Genomic DNA, 24,249 nt, shown 5'->3' on the forward strand with positions numbered 1-24,249 from the left:
GTAAATTTGATCATGAGTTCCTTAGAGAAGTGGAAAATGATGATGGAGAAATAAAAATGTTAGCCAAGAAGAAATTCTAGTATATAATAGTTGATATTTCTCTAAGCTTTCACTCTAATACCTCCAAGTAGGAGGTGGGAGAAGAGAAAATTTGAAAGTAAATCATCTGTTATTTACTGAAAATGTGCTGAAATTTGAGATAGTTTGTGATTTACACATTCAAACTTGGGAGATGATATAAAAAGGCGAATTCCGTCTCCACCATGTGCCTCTCATTAACAGATAGGTTAATTGACCAAAGAGTGTCTCTCTCACTAGAACTAAATAAATAGGCATTTTCAAGGATTTCAGAAATCTTAACTTTTTGATAGGGTCTTAGTCACCTTTCTATGTCTTTAGTGGTTGAGCAAAAGAGAGGAAAGACCACAGAAATCTAGAAATTACTATTTCCTATACCAGAACAGAGAAAGAAATGAAATCTGGGTACTACGAGAAAAAAAGGGGCAACTTGCAAGATGGAAAGAAATTATATAAATAAATACCACTAACAATAACTGGACTCGTTACCTTTGTAAGATTAGAGGCCCATACATTTTTAAAGCTATATTATTGCACAAGGGACTCAGTCCCATCTTATCTGCACCCCAAATCTAACTCATGATCTAGAAGTCCTCTTTCTTCCATTTAATGACAGACTTAAAGTTCATAAGTGGATTCTGGGCCGTGGTTTTTTTTGTGGCTAGAAAAACATCAGATGAGTTGCTTCCTTTAGAACAAAGAGTAATACTAGGATGGATGAGCATAGGCGATGGGCAGAGTGTAATAATAACAATAACGATTATAATAATAAAAAGGTAACATTCTACAGCCCAGCAGTTTTCAACTAGAATGAGGCAAAACGAGTATCAGTGGGAGATTGGGGAGTGTAGAATTAAAGCTAAAATACGGAAAATTGGGAATCTGATCTATAGAGAAATCCCATGGCTGCTGTTACTGATGGGAGTGTATAGAAAACATGAACTCTTTCCTTCCAGCATGGCACAAGTCAAAGCTGTCAGAGTGACAGAAGCCGGTCAAGGAGTAAACGGAAACACCCATGGGAGATGCATATCATCTACCTTCAAAGTTAGTAGACTGTCAAGCTGCACCCTGCAGTGTATCCTTCAAAACTACAGATAGCAGGGCGGCTAGTTAGCTCAGGTGGTTAGAGTGCAGGCTCATAACACCAAGGTTACTGGTTCGATTCCCACATGGGCCAAGGAGCTGCACCCTCCACAACTAGACTGAAGACAATTACTTGACCTGGAGCTGATGGGTCCTGGAAAAATGCCCTCCACAACTAGATTGAAACAACTACTTGACTTGGAGCTGATGGGTCCTGGAGAAACACACTGTTCCCCAATAAAATTTCTAAAAAAACAAACCAAAAAAACTACAGATAGCAAAACAAAACAAAACAAACGTAATAAGGTACTGCCATAGCTGAATTCTATAACTCAAATACAGTGTGTTTTTATGTACGAGAGGAAGCTGACATTGTGATAGGTAAAGCACAGAACAAAACACAATAAACAGTAGAACAATGATAAAGAGAATCTGAAAAGGCTTACACAGGTGATCTGATTCAGTTACATCTTTGCTCACAAAAACAAGACAAAGGTAAGAATAATGGGTGTGTACCAACTTTGCCTTCATCTTCAGAGTCCTTGTGTACATGCACAGAAAGACCGAGGATGAGATTTAATCAACTAGCTCTCTTATCCCCATGACCACGTAAATCTGCCTTACCAAACGTTCGTGTGGATGCAGGCTACAGTAGTTGCTAGACTGTGGAATATGAGAAGAATTGCCCAACATTCCTCCGTAGCCAGGCTGATTCATCCCACTGGAGGAGCTCCAAGGGTCACTGCTGTGATGGCCATCTGTAAAGGACAAAGAAAACCATGACTCTTCGGAGGCATTCAGCCTTGCCTTATAGAATAGGGTGTTTTCATATACTTGAAAATGGCTGCCTGTTGTGCATTCATCTTTGTGTTGGTTAGTTGATTACATCAGAAGAAGGTCATCATTATTTTTTTCCAAATGGCTCTATATTGCCAAACAATTATAAATATTTAACATAGTAAAGTGTTCTTAGTAAAAATTCAACTGAAAAGAACAACAGAACACATTTCTACACAGAATTATGTCAAGTCAGCAGGGTAATTAATCCTAAAGGAACCATTTCTTGGAAGTCCTCTAAGCCCCTTTTCTATGAAACCTAACTAAAAATCAAATTGCTCCTAAATTTTGGGGTGAAAATAAAATACTTGAGACATTACTGAGTTGGCAAGTCTCCAAGTTTAAAAAGGATATCAAGAAATTAGTAATAACGAAAAAGAACATCTCAGATTTAAAAGACTGGATTTCATTTTCTTAACACACAGAGTACATAGAATTAGAGTTAGAATTACATGATGATATCTAGGGAAGAGGAATCTAAAATATAACATTCTGAGTTTTTGTTTTCTTTTTTAATTTTTAGTTTTTGATATAGCTATCTTAAGCCTTCAGTAGCAACTCAAAGAATACACACTTATAAATTGGGTATTATACCATCGTTAATTTTGACAGCCCCTGGATTTTATACAATTATGACTTAAGAAGAGGTTTAAAATTACATGGAAACTATATGAAGTATCTTTTAATATTAAATTAATCTTTTGTTAATATCATATTTAAAACATTTCTATAGATTCTTTTCATTTTCTGGGCTGACTGGTCTAGAAGTTACCATTAGAGATTGCTGCTGTTTGCTTTAGGTTTCTCAGATTAAGCGGGGGGCGGGGGAAGTGGGGAGAAGGACCTATGTTATTGCTGGGTTCATTCAATTTTTCCTTCTTTCAATAGTTCAACAAAAATTATTGCGTGCCAGATACGTACCAGGTTACCAGCTAGGTGTTAACTGTATGGCAAGTATTGCTTCCCTGAAAATAAGATTTTTGTATACTTTTTATTTAAAAAGGCCTTTTGAAAATTTAGGCAACAGGCAAGTTAAACCTGACACTATATTCGCAAGGCTTTTTTGTCTCTGAGATTTGAAACCTAGAAGTTAGACTTCAAAAAACTGAAAAGATTTTAGGACAGGAATGAATAATCTATACATTGTTTTAAGAACTATGCAAGCAAAACCATGTCTGTGATTTTGATAATTTAAGAGTTGTAACTAGAAGATGGACATTCAAGTTAAAAATGAGAAGTTACAGAGTAGTGAGTTTAAAATCTGCTGCTGAGAGTCTCTGAATATCTTTCCCCTAAACTGCACATTTCTTCAAGGCCTAAATTCCCTGGGCACCATGCAGCCCTCACTGAAGAAAGCGGATATGAAATGGGATCACCAAGCACTGCTTCTGTGATTACAATGTGAAAACGCAGGGCTTTCAGAAAAGTCATTACTCATCCACTTTGGATTTATACCTGAGATTGAGGAAGTTCAGATGTCCCTTTAAATTCAAATATGGAGTTGAAGATCACTGACATTTTAAGTAGATGACATTTATGACAGATAAATTGCGAATATATATCACTGAACAAGAGTCGCTTGAAACATTTTGACAACATGAGGCACTATATGGAAATACATTTAAGATTTGTTAACACAGAACACTCTACTCAATACAGACTTATAAAAATACATATTTTACATAAATTATGCTTTTCATAGCAAATTAATATTTATCACATCCCATGATCTTGGCATAATGTTGTTTTGAGAGAATAGAATTAGACGTGTGCAAATTAATTGTGCTCATTAAAAATGTCAACTCAAAAAACATGTTTTTTTTGTTTGTTTTTTGCTTTTTGGGTATTCATATGCAGAAAAGCAAATTTGTTCCCCATACTTTGTGTGATCTAAAGAGAAGAACCTATTGTTTTAATTTACCTGGTCTTCTTTGCAGTTGCCACAATTTAAGCAAGCTACTTTCCTGAAGGCAGATAGAAGAAATCTATCCTTCTGTCAGTTTTCTCAATGGAAATCTGCTTTGAGTGATGAATCATTGAGTTGACAATCTCTATAAGCACTGATGGCACAGTTTTTCCTACTGGTTACAAAAGAGAGCAGCTGATGCCCAAGTGGCTGCTGTTTATAGCTGGAGGGGATGAGCCTTTTCTCACAGCACAGAACACACCCGTGGGACATACCCTGGTGTGTTCCTTTGAGGGTTACACCTAGGACAGGTCACAAAGATAAAGAGTCCCTGGGAACATGAGCTCCACCATGTGTGGAACACATTCTCTCTATTCCTGAGAGACCCATTCGATTGAATTTCATAGACTTTCCATGGAATTTCACATGTGAACTAACAACCTAAAAGACCTAACACTCTGAAGGGAAAGAAAATAAATCCCTTTTAATCAGAACGATTTTGAGTGTGTCTGTTGTAATCAAAGTGAGTCACCAGGCTGCTCCCCGGATATCTGCTGCCCCAAGTGCGTGCTCCTTCCCGTGACATGGCCCTACCTGGAGGAGCTCAAAGAAGGAAATCTCATGGCATGTTGCCAAGGGCACAAACAAGGTTTTCACACCCAGGCAAAGAGTTAAGTTCTGTATACGGGCGCTCTTGGTCAATTCCGTACCTAAACTCCCGAGTTTTAACTTGGTCACAAGGTCATCGCATTTGGGCAGTAAGTGTCACAGGCGTATCAGGGACGGAGCCTTAGCTGTATCCTCAAACCCTCTATTCTTATAAGCAGTTGCTGTCATTTCCACCATTTTGGTCTTTTCAAGCAGTAGAAAGGGGGCTGTGCTATCAGTGGAAGGCTGTAAGCTCAGGGACCACACATTCCACGTGCATTTAGTTACATATCTTGGACAGTTAGGGGAATCAATATACTTTATCTACCATGAAGCTTTAATTTTCTACATTTGTCTGGGGGAAAAAAAAAACTGGGTCTTTTCCCCTACCTCAGTTAGCATATTGGGATAAAGCTTTTGCTGTGTAATGAAATAATAGTCCAGTTTTTAGATTGGTCACTTCATCTATCTGGATGGAATTCTTATTCCTATGTATAAAATAATAAGTGGCTGAAATGTTTATATAGTTAAACATAAGGGCAAGTTGTTCCCAACTGGCTCAATCCAGGATGCTTAAAATACACACTGAGCCAAAACACTTCTAAACGTATACATCCATTCTTCTTGGGGCGTGAAGATGCTGAAATGATCAGTTATGGAAGCCCACCCTCCAGGAAGCGTCAGCTCTCAGTGAAGCAAACCAGTCTAATCTTAACCCATGATTGTTCAAGGGGCATTCACTAAAAAAATAAGTCTTAGTAAAGTTTTAGTTAATTGATCTGTTTTTAATGACTACAATTCCTAAGAAAAGCACATGACCCTCAATATTCTATACTTGCCTAGTGTTCTATTTCTTGGTTATCAGTTTAACAGTCTTTTGCTCCATATATGACATGAAAAGACCATGGAAAACTCTGCCCCATGGACTTCCCGTTTGGAGAGGCTGCATCTTACCTTGCATGAAGAAGGAGCTAGGGAAAGCGCTGGTTGCTGGTTTTGAGGAAGGGTAGCCTGGCGAGTCCCTGTTGTAGTCGGCAGTGGTTGCTGATGGAGCATAAACCTGAGGAAACAGAGCCAATTTAGTTTCGCTGGCTGCATTGACCGAGCATCTCAAGGTCCATTACTTTAAAAGACGCAAGCACAAAATACTAAATTTCTACCATGTCCGTTCTAAATCTGATGAACACCTACACACACTGCTGCTGCTTTCAGAACACAGAAAAACAAACAAAAATGCTCAGTATATATTTGTGTGAATGGGAAACCGGATGTGATATTTTCCAGTCACAGGTGAGAGTATTGCAAACTATGTCTAGTTATAAATATCTAATATAATACCGATACAGTTGTCCTGGGAGCCTAAGCATCCTTAAACACACACACACACACACACACACACACACACACACACACACACACACAAATGGCCCATGGGTACAAGAAAGGTGAAAACAGAAAGATGTGCATCGAGGCTCTCCCTTTTATTCTACCTTTCCATTAAAATTTTCACTTTTGAGAGACAGAGAGACAGACAGAGAAATCAATTGCAGTATCCAAACCACAGAAAGTGACAATTATATCTTGGGATATTAAATTTCCATAGTGTCAGCTTTTTGCACAGATGCATGAAAAGGGCCATTAAGAGCCCGGATCTACAAAGACCACCAACAACCAGTGTGTATACAAGAAGGGGCGGGGGGCGCCCTCCTTTATAGTTCTTATTATATTTGTGAGTGCAATAAGCTTAAAAAGTGTGCCAAAATCCTAATTTACTTACGTTTGTTTACTAATACTCATGAGACTTGGAAAACCAGTTCTTTATAAAAATAACCTGTGTGTTTTCATGTTTATGTTTCCTTTAAAGAACACAACACACTGGAACAGCATCAATTCATAAGGTATGGTTTAACTTTCTTTGGTTTTCCCCTTGCCTTTTCTGCTAAATATTTTTAATCCCCATTTTCTTTTGCTCCAAAAGTTCCTCTCTCCAGATGGTCGGAGAGACTGAAACACTGTCGTCCTCTTGATGAAAATGGATACCTTCCTGCCTCCATTTTGAAGCAGGCAGCGGCTCACAAAATTGGCAGTGAGCCTACAATGATATTCATAGGTCACAGTAAAAGAAAGAGAAATCCACCAATAAAAACGCAACGGCAGGGTGACCAAAAAAGAACTCCCCGCACCCCGTTTTTTACAGTGCACATCAAATAAACACCCTAAGAAAAATTATAGAATTGCTCTCAGAACACCATGAATCACAAACTAAGCATTAATACAAGGTTTAGGATTTCACAAAGGATAGGTCCACAGAGACAGATGTTAGAAAATATGCATACACATACATACATCAAATAAATGCTACAGATGCCCCACAGTGCCCTTGAAAATTGGGAGGTCCTGGAGATTGAACAAAATAAAAACAAACCAGAAAAACCCATGCATACTTTAGAAAAGAAGGATTTTTTTTCCTAAGTCATAGAAGGCTAGAAGCCCTGTATTTCATGGGCTATATTTCATTTTATTTTTAAATGTTCTTCATGTTTTAAATGTATAAACAGCTATTAACTTCTATATCTTTAATGGACAAAGAATGAAACTTAAGCCAGGAATCCCCAAACAAATCAATACTCTAAGTTCTGTCAAGCAAAACCCAGTATTTTTTCCTGAGAACTATATAACTCACAAACAGTATGGGAAATACTATCAAATGTATTTAGAGAAGGTCTTAAGAGTAGGCTAAAAAGATGAAAGAAAACATTACCTTCTAGGAGAATGGGGAAATTCAAAATTAGATCATCGCATTCTAATGACAGAATGAGCATAACATGACTACAATATATCTAGAGGCTATTTGCCTGACAGCTCTTGGGCCAGTCAGTATTAATATAAGCTAAGTATACTATGTGCTATCCCCAAATTTCAGAAATCAATATATTTACTATAAAACTGAAAATAAACTGATTCATAATATTAAATTATCTTATATTTTAAAACAATTGGAATAAATCATTTTAGGAAAATATATAATTTAATTTTAATTAAATTTAAAAAAAGGTTCATTTCCCCCCCCTCTATTTGGTAGAATTATTTAATATTTCTTTTGACATATAAGGACAAATCTTTGGTAATTTGACTATGAATTGTGATTAAGCTCCTTTGAGGGTAAGATCACTTATTCCAAATTTATAAATGATGCCTGCATGAAAAAGAGTATCTATGGGGTTAAAAATAGTTTTTAGGATATATTATACCATAGAGTTTCTGTTTTCTGGTGTTGTAGCCGAATGGAGACTCTTTAGATAAGATGAAAGTCTTCGTTCACAAGAAATGGACCATTGTTTCACAGCTTTTCAAAAAAGGCAATTCTTATATATTTTATACATGTTATGTTGTAATTTACAGATGAGGTATAATGTTATTCCCTTTTCATTTGTATACTTCAGCGTTGTCATTGCAAACGTTATTTTAAAGGTAAGTGCTTTATATAAATAAACATCACATAGAACTATTATACTTTTTCAAAGTGGAAGAAATAAAAAAAAAAACACTTTCTTTGGTACAACCCCCTGCATTTTAAAGAAAATTTCATAATGGAATGGTCAAAGCAACTGCTCAAGACATGCAACTTGTTCAACATATACAACTACTAATTACTCTTTATTTTCTACTATTCACTGGTTACTTTCTTTAAAAATGGAGGTGGAGGTATAAGATGATATTTATGAAAACAGAGTGATCATAAAGTTCATACTTTGGTTTATCCTTAATGTTTTAATCTCTAATAACCTGGATGACCAATGAGCTGCTTCATTATTTTTACTTCAACTATTTTGCTAATTTCTCAATCAAAAGACTTCAGAGTATGGGTTTCAATAAGGTATTCAATAGAGATATACTAAGTTCAATAAGAAAATCTCACATGCATTTAATTTTAATTATTACTATTCCAGGTAAATAGAAAGATGACTTACACATTTGTTAAATAAAATAGCTTTTTATTTAACAAAACAATAACAAATATGCCAGGTATCTTCAAATAGTTGGAATCGTTTTTCAATGATTAACACCAGAAAATCAATTCAATGAAAAATGAAATACAAATCTCAAACTCTAGTTCAATGTATTGAAGTGATGCCACCAACAAAACATGAGGAAAGTTTAAAGGGAAATAAAAATCTACACTTAGTTATTCTCTGACAAGGTAGCTTAGATCAAGGTGACTTTTGGTATTCTAATTCCTCCCATAAGAATAACTAAAGAAGTGAGAAATTATTGTTGCAAAATTGGAACTGGGGAAACTTGGCAAAGCTCCTAGGCTACAGCATTTTTAGTGAACTATCTGTTGAATAAAAGCATCATGGAAAGCTAACAGCAAAGTATAGTTAATATTCAATGTAAGCACCATTATCTTTTTTCTTACAATCTTGGATTTAAAACAAGATCATACATATAGAAATTCTGAGTTTAACAAAGCTCTTTAGATAACACTAAACCCTGAACAGATAAAAGTAAAAATGTTTTCATTTTACATATTTAATATCTGTTGTAATTTGAGATGTATTTCTATGGTACATTAGCTGTTCCATCCATTGTTCCTGATTATCCTTTCTGTAGTCATCAAAGAAACACCAAAACAACATGTTCTTTTAACTAGAACCTCCACCTATTCGAAAAGAAGAAAACCAAGCCAAATTAAAAGAAAGGCAGAAAGGAAGAAAGGAAGAAAGAATGAACCAAGGGAGTAGAATGCATATTCTACTTTTCTCCTTTGATGTTTTTATTTTTATCTGTCTTGGCATATCACTTTCACTTACGGAGATTTAAAAAATAACAATAATTACCATTTGTTTAGGGCCTCTTGAGGAATAGCTTTTGTGCTAGGAGTTTGATATATATATTTCCAATCTTCTTAATAATTATACAAAATGGGTGTTTTTAATAGTATCATTACTATTGCACAGGTCTGAAGTATGACAGAGAGGTCAAATGTATTGACTCAAATTGGCCCGGATCTGACTGCCAGTTCCACCATTTATTAGCTAGGCAAACTTGGGCCTGTTACTTTCGTCTTTCTGATCTTCAGATTCCTACCTGTAAAATGGGGAACAGTGTCTGCTAAAATTCTTGTGTGAATTAAATGGTATAATGTATCTAAAGAAACTAGAAGATTACCTGACACATACTAAGCATGCAAAAACCATCAGACAATATTAATGTTATGTTGCTATTGTTTTTATTACCTGGACAAATATGACTCAGGAAAGTTAAGCCACCTTTCCACGTTAAAACCTTAACAAGTGGGCTGGCTGAGTGGCGCATTGGTTAAGAGTTGGCTTGGGACGCCAGCTCTAAGCAGCAGGGCCCCGGTTCGGATCCCACATGAGGGCCAGTGACACTGCGCCCTCTACAGCTAAGATGGTGAACAACAGCTTGACCTGGAGCTGGGCTGCCGTGAGTTGCTGGTTACAGCGTAGGCTGCATTGAGGCTGGCCAGCAGCGGGTGTGAGCTGCCGTGAGCCGGCGTGAGTGGCTGTCCAATGGCTGGCAAGTAACTGTGTCACCCGGGAAGAGCGCAATGATAATACTAACATGGCCAGTGAAGCAACGTCCTCTACAACTAGACTGAAGAACAAAAGGACAGCAACTTGTCTGTTCCCCTTCCCCAATTCCCCAATAACATCTTTTAAAAAAATAATAATAACAAGTGGTAAAGGAAGGATTTGAATAGGTTATCAAAGTCTGTGTTCTTCCCATTAAGAAACAATTGCTTGCTCTTAAAGGCAAAAAAAAAAAAAAAGATATTTATAATTATCAATACAAATGTATACTTTGGCCATAGTTTGTAGAAATAGTCTTGTGAGGTCTCCTAATTATCTTCTAAGAAAATAAAATGTCAAAATGTCGTAAATCATGTTCCTAGTGAAACCGCTATATGCTAACATTGTTTGCTTCTCAACATAGGAAGCTAACCTCTAAGGGGATAAAGACAAGTGGCTCCAGACCATGTACCGTGAGGTGCGTAACTGAGAGGGTTAGGTGGCAGGCACTAGGTTATACAGTAAGTAAACCTTTAACATTCCTTAACATGACTATCCTTTTGTGATTCTGCAAGTATCGTCTGAATATATTAACTTCAAAAAAAGAGAATCAGAAAAACGAAAACATCGTAATTGCAGTCGAGACTTTCAGACCCTTAAAGAGAGTTGCAGTATGCTCCATGATGAGTAGAAAATCTCAAAGCAGAATTACACTTCCGATGCCCAAGTGCCAGCGAGGCTCTTAGTAGCTCAGACCTTGGGTGGTTTCACAAATATTGTAAACTGTGATAGTCAAACACTCAAATGCCAAGAGTTTCTAGTGCACCCCTGATGTTTACAGACCTAGGCATATGCTGTGATGCTTCCCGGCATCTAATGGGGAAAAGTGCTTGTAGGTGATCAGCTCACTATTCAGGCAGCTGGGTTGGCCCCCCAACTCTTCCAGTATTGCTTAAAGGACATGGGTCACAATAAGAAAAGAATGGCTCCGGGGCGGTGATACCTCCACATGCAGAAGAATGAAAACAGACACTGTAATTGTTCTATGTGGCCAAGGTAAAGGTCTCTTGCTAGCTGATCCATAAAGCGAGGGGGAGATATACTTAGAAGAGGCAGTCTCCAGATAACACAGAAATGGATTTGGCAGCATAGTAGAAATGATCCAGCTCTGGAGGCAGACCAACTCTTTTCAAATTCAGCTCTCACAATTAGCTGTCAGAACATAACAAAGCAGTTTATCACTCAGAGCCTCAGTTTCCTCATTTGTCAAATGGGGCTCTTCTTGTGAGGAGTAAAGATAATACCCATCCAGCCTAATTCCTAATCTGTTGTAGGCACTCAAAAGCAGATAATCGTAAGGCAGTAAACAACCCAAGAATGCAAAAATGGAAAAAAAAGCAAACTACAGAAATAAAAGTTATTCACCTGATATAGTCGCAGTATATATTATCAAGTCAAGGAATAGCTACTAACGCAAAGAGATCCTACTTCATTTCTAAGCGATGGTTCAAGCCCAATTTGCGTTACTATCACATAAATAGAAAATCTGTTTAGAGATAACACATAAAGGTCTGCAGTATACTGACAGATAGATGGATATTCAATTATAAATGGACAAATTTCAGAGGTGTGAGCTACTGAAATTGTGAGGCTTTTATTTCCATCTAGATCACTTGCAGCTTTTATAGGAATTAACCAAATAGTTCTAAGTGCCCTAAAATAATTCCCAGTAAGAAGAGTTTTTACTCTTCAAACTATCTTTATTGGGAATCTAAAAATTTTTTTCACAATTATCTAAAATGTGTAAAATGTACCATTCATGTATATGATATTCATATTTCATTTCTGCTAACCGGTAATGACCTGTCTCACTCTACCATATTACATTACAAAAATATATGAAAAAGAGTATGTATATGATCTCCCTAAAAGAAAATTCCTTAAACACATAATACATTTAGAACACAAGTCACTTTGCACATACATCCACACATCCCATCACAAATATCGCATGTAAGTTTTTCTACCCTCCTAAATATCAGTTGAGTTTTGATGTCTGTTCGTGAGTAAATTAAATCTGAAGTTAAATCTGATAAATGAATTACAGCCAAGAGTTTTATCCTTCTTAGCCACCAAATTTCCTTTTCTGTGTTTAGTAGCAAAAGTGTAAGGATTTAAATTCCCTTCTAGGGTTGTATCTTTATCTATCAAATTGCATAACCAAAAGATATAAAAAAAAAAAAAACCCAAAAGAAAGCAACAAGAAGGAGACGCAGGCGCCTGAGAAACACACAGCAAGCAGGAGTTACGTAAACCCACCGGGATGGGCAGACCGCAGCCCATGTACTTCGCCAGCACTTCCATCCTTCAGTGTGAGGACGATACAGTCAAAAAGTGAGCTGGACCTATGTTGAAGTGTGTGCCTCCTGCATGCAAAGCACCCCAGGGACGACGAAAAGCCTGGTGTTCTTTATGGCCAGGCAGCTCTACCCTGTTCTTTCTTTTCTTCAAATAAAAAGGCAAGGAGGCTCTTCTTATTTTATTTTATTATTTAATATGTAGCTAGTTGCAGTATATTTTTCAAATCTTTAAATCAAACTTCAAATTAAAAAAAAAAAGGATCCATGCAGCCTTTGACATGTGTTGAAATTTACAAGGAAGAAAAAAATCCTGCTTCAATTAAAAAAAAAAATCTATGCGTCAGTAATAACTGTATAACAATATTATTGTAATTTACATCTACATGATGTGCCATTATTTTAGAAGTATTTTCAATGTGTTATCATTTGCAAATCCGAAGCAGAAAAATGCCTGGAGAGATATGATGAGGCTCACTCTGCTATGATCTAGATACAGAACATTTGAGATTTTAAGTTGTTTTCACATATTATCCTATAACCATCTCAGTGATATATGCAGGAAGTTGCCAATTAGAAACAAAGAAAAGAAGTAATTTATTATGGAATCATAGCTTAACACTCCCCAGAACTGGAAAAGGACCTAGTCCCCAATGCCTGCCAGCCCCAAGCTCTTGTCACAGTTGGCATGACAAAATGATGACAATGATAAAAATAACTAACAGTTTACTTATGATATGCTAGACACTATTCCAGTAAAATTGTACGTATAAACATTTTGTCTTTACACTAATCCTATTGTTTTATCATCTCCATTTTACAGATAAGGAATCTGACTCATAGAGAGGTTAAGTAACTTGCTCCAAGTCATACAGCTAAGTTAAGTGGAAAACTTGGGATTCAAAATCATGGAGTCTATTTTCAGAGTCTGAGCTTTTAACCACTATGATACGTTATCTCTGGATAGCTAAGGCTTCTCTCCAGGATGTTCACGGACTCCTACCAAAACCCAGCTTTGCAGAATCCTGGGTCCCATTTACCCCCTGACCATCGAGCAGCCAAGGGCCTGAGGATGCTGTTTTCCCCGAAGAGAATGACACAAGGTGATCTCAATCACGGGAGCACCAAGGCGCTTCCTGTGTGCTGCTACAAGGAGAACCATCCGTCTGTCTTCCAGACATGAAGCTGAGCAAAGTAGCAGGTATTCACACTCTTGTTAATAGCACTAAAGACAGGCAGAGGTTAAAGTAATCTGCTGAGAGCTACACTAGGGTTTAGTGATGAAATACTAGGACACTAAACTGATAAACAGTACCATATTATTACTTAGAGCGCTCATGTGAAGTGTGACTGTAGTCCCGTCTAATGTGTATGAGCTTCTGGCTCCAAATACTGCCTTTTATTTTTACACCTGCGTTTCTCTTGCTCTTGGCACTAGCTGAGCAGACAGTGTATGTTTGCTATTACTTTCAATGTGGTATGTCACAGGAATGTCCACTGCCAACAGTGTACCTTGGCCCTAGCTGAGAATGCCTTAAACTGATTAAGTTACACCTGGCTAAGGAACTCTTGAAACACTTAATTGCATGAAATTTGGTCCAGGTGAAACCTGACTTCTTCCTGGTTACATTCCTTTTGTTACTTAATTCACAGGAGAGTTGGCTTCATCGCCAGGCTCAGGATTGGCACAGATAAAAGGCTGTGGATATTAAGCACATCGCAATCTTTAATATGTTCCAAACACCTAAATAAGTTGTTTCCAAGCTTCTATTTATGGAAGACTCATCAGAAATTAAAGGAAATTTTAGAAGAACGTGACTTATTATTTCTATGAATCATTATTTCTAGTTATCTTAAACCTTAAACAGATATAACTAAATTATTTATATCACTAGTTACAGATACACATCAAATTCATGATTGTCAATTATTTCTAATGGATCATTTCCCATCTCAACATTATTTTTGCCTCTCTGGCTACCAATTGTTTGCTTTTTAAAAAAGGTGACAACTACTGTTTATTAGGAAGTGTTGGAACATCAAAATAATGTTGGTTATACATCTGCCAATACATAGCTCTGTGACCTCTGCAGCATGTCTTTGAGATGACAAATACTAAGATGTAACAATAAAGACACACATTAATTTTAGGTTTATTCCAGTGTTGGTTATTGTTATTTCTTCTGTACCCTACTGAATGCTAAGAAGGCCTGCTGAAGAGAGTCAACTGCAGAAACAATAAGGTTAAAAAAAGTATGATGAAAAAATGTGCAGGTGTGCTGTGTGTGTGTGTATGTGTAGTACCTGGCACAGCATAGGCTCAAGTAGTTACTAAGTGCACGCAAGAATAAATGAATAAACACATCACACACAAGATACACGTCAAACTAAGAAAAACATCATAACAGAGAAAGATAAACATTCATTGGTTCTGACAAAACAGATTTTAGTGCATTTCACTTCTCGTTGTTTTAGAGCTGAGCTTTCTTCAGAAGGTGGAGGCAATTACCTATAATGGTCCATACTTAAGAGTTCTGAGAGCACCATTCCCCACCCTTTTCCCTTTGAACGCAAGACCATAGGTTGATGCCTGGAGTCTAGTGCTGACATCCTTCACTGGATGTTAATAAGAGTGTCATTTAAACAGGGATCTAAGCTCAAATAAGTTTGGGCACCACTGGGATAAACAAATTAATTTCACTGCTGCAGACCTTAGTCAATGTATATTCCTAGAAGAGGCAAAAGCCTACATCCTGGAAAAAATCCCATGGCCACAAACCCGTTTTTCAACACATCTCCAATCATCCCCCATCTTGGGAAGTGCTGTTCAAGTCTGTTAGCAGTTACTACACTTCGATGTAATGAGGTCTCAGATCTTTCCTCAAGAATCATTTTTTAAGGAGAGGAAAAGGGAGAAAGGATGAGGATACGGTACAGACAGGATTTTACAAAAAAAAGAAAGCAGCACCAAAAAAAAAAAATTATGACGATTTGAGAGTTTAACGTACAACCCCAAAAGTGCCATTCCCAGTCTTCCTATCCGAGTGTCTTCAGTGCTGTTTGTATAGAATCATCACAGATGACCAGAGAACCATCATTCGTGAGTACACAGTCCTTCCCAGGAAGCAAGAGGGATTTGGAAGAAAGTTGTGTGAGACAAAAGCAGAAAGACACACTTTCAAGAGCAGGGACCCAAGCAAGAACGAAAGGATACTGAGACCAAGATTCCAACAGATAAAAAGACAAGAGGTATACTCAAACAACTCACAAAAGCGCTATGTACTGCTCCAGTTACCTTCTTTGACCTTGAACTTAATTGTATAAAAGGAAATATAGTGAAATTCTATCATTAATCATTATAGAAAGCTCGTATCTTCATAATATTTTAAATTACAAAGACTTCCTGCATCCATTATGACCTTATTTAATAACCACTTTGAGGCAGATTACCTATCCATGCGGTCAACCATCTCACCCATCTTATACATGAGGAAACAAGCAGAGAGAAATAAGTGCCTTCCGTTCCCAGTAACCACATGGCTATGAGGGCAGGAATGGTGCTGGGACCTAGGTCTTCTCACTCCACATCCCATGTCACAATTGTCAGCCCTTGATCAGAACATTCTTCCAAATCACCTACAGTCTAAGAAATCTGGAGATCAAGTTTTCATATTAATACATGAGATCTCCTAATGCTAAGAAGAGTTACAGATGCTCTATGCTGCGCTTTGAAGTATCAGACGTAATTCTGGGTGCTTCAAACAGATGCCTACATCTTCTGCTCACCAGAATTGTTATGAACACTGAGTTTCCAATCTGGTCAAGTTTTGAACAGGAACTGCTGCTGTGGTACATGGTAAAATTATTACCCCATCCTCCCTTTGTTATCTTTTTTCTTTCAAAATGTACGGCCCTAACTACTTTCAACTAAAAACAAAAGCATGAAATAAACCAAATGTATGACTCTGTGGCACAGACTGAAATACATTAAAAGAAAAAAAATAGTATGCAAATGGTTGACATCTATGTGCAATCGGCCACCTCTCTATCTAATAGCCATTCAAATACCTGTCCTTCCCCCATGCCCAGGGCAAACGTTTAGGTAAAATCAGCAGCAATATTTCCCTGACTTAACTCACAGCAGAGCTTCTAGCCAGCACAACGCCAGGTGCTTGGGTACATTAAAACAATAAAATAAAAATTAGGAGGCCAGAATTTTCATTAGGAGCTAGTTGAGAAATTTCAGATGTATGACAAGCAACTAGAACATATATGAAAATGAGTCATATTTTGTATAAAATGTTTATTCAAATGAAATGTGAAGGGAGTTATCCCATTAGGGTTAGGTTACTGAAAGAAAACTTCTTAAAGGAGGCGAGGAATTAATAAAGGGCAATAATAGTCTTGAAATAGGACTGGGCAATAGAAGAACATGTGGCCAACAATAAATAGTTCATATCTTCAGGCACATTTAAAATATAACTAAATTGACTTCGTCTAATATTTAAATTTCAGACATTTTTTCACTTGATCTCATTTTTCTTAATTGGAAAGATACACAGCTTTAAAAATCTGCTGATGGCTAAGTCAAATATTTTTCTGGAATAACAAGGGTATAAATAAGTATATCCAGTAATTTAACAATAAAAATTACAGTAAGAATGCCCCTTTGATTTTCTTTCCAAGAAATGAAACCTTTGATAACTAAATTACTTTGTTCAATAATTTTGAATCTTTAAAACAGAAATGTAAAATCCAGATGATTGTTTAACATTAAGGTAAGAGAAGCAGTTTAGATTCTCAAAGTTTATGGAATAAGAAAATGTTTTTACAAGAAGAGGAAAACAGCAGTTTTACATAATAAAAGGCTCAGAATTGATATGTCTTTTTTTCCTTCCTTGATAATCAGTATCTAGTGAGAACTTAAAAGAAATAAACAGAAAGGTTAAAAAGGAGCAAGGGACGTTTCCTTTTCTCCTTTTCTGATGGAGAAATAGCCACTAAATATGTAGTTCTTAGCTTACATACTTAGGGCACTCTAGGTCTTCTGTCTGGAGCTTTCTAATCTCTAGATAGATCTGGAACTTCGTGCCTAATCTCTTGATAGATAGATATGTGCATTGTGTGTGTGTGTGTGTGTGTGTGTGTGTGTGTGTGTGTGTGTGATAAAATTAAAAGTTTCTAAAATGTAGCAGCAGGGGGATGGGAAGGAGCTACATAATGGGTATGGGGTTTCCTTTAGGGGTGCTGAAAATGTTTTGGAACTAGACACATGTTATGGTTGCTCAACATTGTGAATGTACCAAATGTCACTGAATCAGTCACTTTGAAAAAGGTTATTTTTATGTTATGTGAATTTCACCTCAATTAAAACAAAAACCAAAACATTGTAGGCCCATACACACAAACACACCAAAAAAAACATTAGTGAGGAGCCATCTGGAGGGCAAGGCTATTCCAGCAGCAGAGAGGACCAATAATGGGCCATGTTTCTTAAGCAGTAAGCCTTGTCATCAATTGCTACATGGAAAATTTAGGTAAATAATGCAGACATTATTAGGAGAGGAGGCTGAACTCCCACTAAAATAAGAACTGCTCTCTCACCTAAGTCACTCATGATTTCTTTGTTAGCAAATTCATGTTCTTCATTCTACCAAGTTAATGAATTTATGATTCTCCCTCATTGCAAAAAGTCTTAGGTGACACTGCTTCATTGTCTTAAGTGAGCTAACCAGCTACAGAAAATGGTCCCTAGTGCTCTAAGGAGCAGGAAACCATCTTTTGAATTTTGACTCTATCACTAATTTATTCACTACAGGTAGGTCATTCAACCTCTCTCAATCTTATGATAATTCATTTGGAAAAGGTAGGTCTTATCTTCTGCCACGACATAGAAATTCAGTGCAAACAAAACAAGATCATGCACTGAGAAAATACCTTGAAGAAGTATGGATCTCAAGGTATCCAATTTGTATAGCATGTTCAGCATCTAATCATGCTTAAAATATATTTTGATGGTGATGGGTCCGTTTTAACAGAAAACTTCTTGAATAGGATAGCCTATTCAGTTCTTTTCTCTCACCAGTACAAATAGTGACCAAGATTATGAACCAAAAAATTTTTGGAAAAGAATGAGCTCAGTTTTCATTGAACATATTTAATCTTCTGAACTTTTCCAGCACTGAACTTTAGAAATTTGTAACTCTTATGAATTACACAAACCTTATTTCCCATAAGATACTATGGACTCCTTAGGGGCAGAGGGTGTGCCTTAGAATACATTGTATGCAATGGCTTGCCCATAGCAAGGGTCCCATAAATATTTATTCAACAAACAAGGGAAACAGCCAAAGTAAAAGAGAACCAATTCTTTCCTTCACTTACAAAGTTTACACATTGATTTTTGGTGTTTGCAGCACCTTACGGAACAACACTTTGGGTATTTTTCTTGAGAAAATCTGTCTTGAGAGTCATACATGACTTCTGTAAGGTATTGCACATGAGGGTGAACCTCTGCCTGATACCAGGAAAAAGATGTCATGTGGAGATAACACAGATGTAAAAGATATTATGCTGTCATTCCACAGATGTCCAGCATTGGATGTGCAAAATTTCTCAAGGAACTCATCCATGTAAAGTTTCCGAGGATTTCTGACTTGCTATCTTTGTGATATCTGTTCCTCAGTTTCTGTGTCCAGATTTTAAAAATAAAGATGGCTTGAAACGATGACAGAGAGTCAGCCTGTGATTTTAATTTTCCAAAAAAGATGGAGAAATTTAAACGGAAGTCACAGGCAGGTTAAGACCACACATCACCTTTCACGAAAGGAATATTTTTACTACTTCCATTTGATGGAAACTCAAAAACAGATCGGACTGTGATAAGGATGCACAATGTAGAATACAAAACACAAGCTGCACTCACCACTTAAAAAACTCTCTCTTTCCATCTGCCATCTATTAATAAAATTCCTTTTATTCTTTCATGGATTTGTGCAGGTCTCACTTCATCTGATTGGTCTGTACAGCTCATTTTGCCCTTCTCATGTCTTCTAACTTGTGTTGCTGTCTTCTGTTTTATATTTATGGTTCACTTTCCCAAATATGTTCCAATCCCCTGGGGTGTGTGTCTCATTCTTTCCATCACTCTCACTGTCTGGTAGATAAGATGCTTGATGCTCATTTTCCAATGATGCTGATAATAATGACAATGATGATATAGAAAAGCATCTTGCCATGCCTTTTCTCCACTTCTTTACCTTCCTTCCACACCCACGACTCCAATGAAACTGCTCAAGAGCTCTTGGTCTTGCAGCCAAATATCACTTTTATCTCTCAGTAACATCTGACACTGGTGACTATTTTCTCCTTCTAGTCAGATCTGCTTTCCTTGGCTTCGCTGACTATGCCTTCCTGATGCTCCTCCTATCCCTCTGGACTTTTAAATTCAATTACCTCTTGGGCTTGCCCATTTGAAGGGCTCCTCATTACATTCATGATAAAATCTAAACTCCTTAATTGGGTGCAGAAGGCACTTTATGATCTGGCCACTGTTTATCTGTTCAGTCCCATCTCTTACTGTTATCCTTTTGCACCAGGACCTCTAGCCATCCTGAACTACTTTGGCATAATGATATATGCCATTCTCTCCCTCGATCCAGTTATTCCCCTTGCATTTCCATTCCTCCCTGGACGTCACTTCCTCCAGGCCAAATGTGGGCTAGGCGCCCCTCCTGCGTCTCCTTTGGCAGCCTGCCCTCCCCCGCTCCTTATCAGACTAAATGTAGCTGCCAATTTACTTGTCTATCTAATGTCTGTCTTATTTAGAGCTATATTTTAGCACCTGACTCATAGTAACCATTCCAACACTTACCACCATTTGAGTGAAGGAGTTAGATAAAATATATTAAAAAGATATGTTTTTAAAACAAGCAAAATAAGTGATCCTTAAATAGGAAAAGATGAAATCTACAGCCTCTCTACAACTTCAAACTGATCCTCTCAGGTGATGGTGTTGGTCCAAAGAACAGATCTAGGATTCTGTCCAAGTGCATGTCAATGACTTACACTTAGTAAAAGAAGCCTGAAGCTCTGGCTGTTTCCGGTCCCAAAATTCACCTGTGCTCAGCATCTGCACTGAAAACCAGATGCCAAGGAACAAGATATCAAGGAGTGAGGATTCGAGGACACCAAGGGCTCTGCAATTGTCCCAGACTTAGAATCCCTAATGTTAGCTCTCTTGAGTGCAATGTGGGAAAGAGAAAGCAAACTTCCTCTGCCTCCATGGCCACCCAGCTCAGCAGTGAAAAACGGCGGGATTTCTGAAGTCATGACCTGAGCATGGCTGGCGCCACCGTAATGCCAAGAGAGGGTCCCGTTCATCCTAACGAAGTTTTCACCTGTTTTTATCACTTTGATTTAATTAGCCAGCATCAACTTCAGGGCCAGTTTCTTAATAATGATGCTTTTCTTCTGCTACATATTCATCCTACCAAAGAGGGCCACAGCAGTATGACTCTTCCTAAGGTGACATGATCCGTGGTAGTTTCTGAAATAGTCTGATGTGAAACAACTGGGTGAGAAAATGTTAAGATTTGCATTTCCTTGAAACGTGATGCTATTTTGGAGCTTCTCATTGAAAAAAAATTGAAACTGCAAGGAATTAAGGGTGAGGGAGCACACCAAAGAAAGGGGCTCATCTTGAGGCACATGGTCAGCTGAGCTGCCACTGCACGGGGAGGCCAATATTAGGAGTGGGGAAGCCAAGTCATGCTTTGTGTTTGTTCAATGTCTCACTAGTTTTTCAAATGTCATGGGCTCAGCAAAACCCAAAACACATTTTCTCAGCACTTCTCTCTAGTTTTCAGCCCATATGTATTTTGAGAGAAGTTTAATTCATATGTTTCTGATTTATTTACATGCAAGTCATCAGAATGCTGTTTTGTACGAACTATTTGATGTCCAGGAAGCCTGTTGAGCCTTTCCTTTGAGGTCCCCCCGCCTCCCTTAGGATCAGGAAGCCATGATTTACAAAAAAGAAAAAAGCTCATCAGAACCCCCAATATTTTTTCCTCAAAGGTTCAAATGTTGTTCAAAAGGTGGATGGCATAAAGTCTGAGTGATTCTGCCGTTGGCACTCTGTATTTTCCTGCTCCTAATTGACAGTACCCTTCTTAATGTTAGTAATGTCTTCCTTGTGGACATAAAAGTGCATATTTACAGTGTATGCATAAGAACAGATCCTAAAGAGAGCCAATGAGCTCTTCAAGGATTAGGTGAATGCATTTCTATTCTGTAAGGTGGTACCCAGGGCCTGGGGTCGGGTGGGGAAGTCCCAGCATCCGAGAGTGGAAAGCAGTTATCACCTGTCCAGGGCAGCCTTGAGAAACATGAGCACAATTTTTTTATACCACTAAGAATTTCACAGGCATTCTCTCTCCTCAATTTAAAATAGTAACTCCAATTCAAGTGTAATCTAGTAGTTGTTTGCATACATTAAAAAAATACCATAACATAATTTTATAAGTTTTTCTCCACTGTGAGTAACTACAAACTAAAAACAGGAACACTCTCGTCATTTTTAGGACTTCCAAGGACAGAGTTAGTTTGAGGATCCTGATATTCAGACTTTTGACAAAGCAGGTTTTCTTTTTTCTTTAAAAGCGATTCAGACACTATATACTGAAGCACACTGGAGGGGGCCTTTTCATCTTTTAGCATCATTCGTGTCTACATAAATTCAATCATTTAAAAAGACACTATAAAACGTAGTAATACTTTAAGAGACTGAATAAGATTTTAATAGTAGTGGATTAAAAAAAGGAAATCATATATTAAAAAGGCTGCCTCCTTTTGCAAGCTTTCCTAAATTTCAGTCCCAAAAACCGAATTAATGCTGGGCAAAAAAGCATATAGCTAGTATCTAACACTATCTCTTGTTTCTGTAGCGTGTCTCTAAAATATAAACCCACATTTCCCATCAGACTCTTTGTCCTCTATTTGGGGGTACAGACTAGAAATAGTGGTTAATCTGAGCAGGGGCTGAAAGATATCTCCCTATACTCCCTTTCAAAATGGAGAGATCTCTCTCTCATTAGACCTCTTTTCCATTTTCCCATTTCAAAACCAGAATGGCGTTAGGGCTGAGAAGATTCAAAAAGTCTTCTCAAATCAAATATCTCTCCAGCACAGCTGCTGGTAAGTGACCCAATATGTTCTAACACAGGCTAACAGCCATACACTACATTATTTTGCTCTGAGTCTCCAATACTATATATTTCAGGAAAGCAATATAGGTATATTTTTAAATCACCAAATCGGACTTCTCAATACATCACTTTTCGAAAGCAGCTGATACGGTATGAGGAGCAAGTAGAAATGTTAAAATCTTAAGCTGTCAGGCTAAAGGGTGATTTAAGGTTATCATATATATCCATTAAATGTCAGTCAAATAAATAGCCATTATTAAAACATGTTAATAGAACAAATCAATTAATCACTAGTTGCTACAAATTTAAACAGCTCAGAGGACACAATTTTATTAAATTGTAGGAAGACTACCAAATAGCAAAATATAATTATTATCAAGACTGCTGGGGAAAAAAAGAAAAGAAAAAAAAGACGAGATCATTTCACGAACCAATCTTTATATCATGTAGAAAGTTTGGGCAAAGAAAACAAAGTAGCCTTGGGCAAGTGTCTTAAGACACAGTCAACAACCATTTGTAAAAATATGGTCAGTTTTCTCTACAGGGTTTATCATACAGACCTAGCTCTACAATTTAAGTCAACAATTTATGTTTTTAGTTTTCACTACCTTTCAATAAAGATCATGAACAAGTGTGTCAAGAATGATGATTAGGTTTCAATAGCTGGCCTTCAGAACCAATAATCCATCTCACATTTTAAAAAGTTTTCTGGAGGACATATTTTTGGTGTTTGGTCCTGGTTTGTTGATTTTCAGTTTAAAAGAAGCAAGATGTTAACAGAGACGTTCACTCATGAGATACCAAATTATCTTTTGAAACTATATAAATTACTAATTGTGAGTAATATTTTGAAGTGCAATAGCTGAAGTGAAAAAAGTCAGCCTCATGGGCTACCCATCTGTAGAACAGATTACAAGACATGTGAATTTGAGAGCATTATGGAAAAATGTTACTTGGAAAGAAAACATTTTCATGGGTAGTGTTAAAAGTGTCTATAATGTTCTTTTCCCCTCTTCGCCTCTCTGTTCCCCAAGACTAGACCTTCCCTTGGCAAACTCATGTTTGCAATTCCTGCTGAGCTGCAATAATGAGGAGTCTCTCCCTGGGTACCCCCCCCCCACTGTCACAAATTGAGTAAGGGAAGTCACTCTGCTTGGGAGAGATGGGTCTCCAACATCTACTGCCCTTCCGAAGCACAGAGGTGCACACGCCCGCGCTCGCTTTTCCATTTTATGGCCTGAGGTGTACAGGAAGATAGAACCTCAAAGAACTCCTGCCCCTATGCAGCATATGCGGAAACAAATTCAAAGAGGTGTCCTAGATGAAACACACACACACACACACATATTAATCTCTATTGCTGCCATTTTTCAGCATCATTTCAATGTTTAACAACCTGAACTAATAGCCATTTTAAAACACGTCCCAAGCTTCTGGAGGGAACTCCTTCCCACCACCCATTTGTTTTTTAACTTGAGTATAATTCTGATCATCGTGATGGACTGACCTGCTCTGGGATTTTAACAGAAGGGTGGACAATTTTTTTGTTTGTTTTAATTGAAGGGCCTTAATGTGGGCCACATGTTTCTGGC

General features: G+C 37.4%; 1 protein-coding gene across 26 annotated transcripts in view; it reads right to left on the reverse strand.

Annotated features, from left to right (window-relative positions):
• TCF4 (transcription factor 4) overlaps nt 1–24,249 on the reverse strand; it is a 350,789-nt gene that overhangs the window by 45,551 nt on the left and 280,989 nt on the right. For all 26 annotated transcript variants that reach the window (XM_019640672.1, XM_019640685.1, XM_019640667.1 and 23 more), the window contains 2 exons: nt 5,510–5,615; nt 1,789–1,922 (listed from right to left, as the gene is read on the reverse strand). In XM_019640672.1, the coding sequence (XP_019496217.1) occupies nt 1,789–1,922; nt 5,510–5,615 (240 nt within the window). The remainder of the gene's footprint in view (nt 1–1,788; nt 1,923–5,509; nt 5,616–24,249) is intronic.

The sequence above is a fragment of the Hipposideros armiger genome, unplaced genomic scaffold (assembly GCF_001890085.2).
Source record: "Hipposideros armiger isolate ML-2016 unplaced genomic scaffold, ASM189008v1 scaffold_52, whole genome shotgun sequence".
Lineage (NCBI taxonomy): Eukaryota > Metazoa > Chordata > Mammalia > Chiroptera > Hipposideridae > Hipposideros > Hipposideros armiger.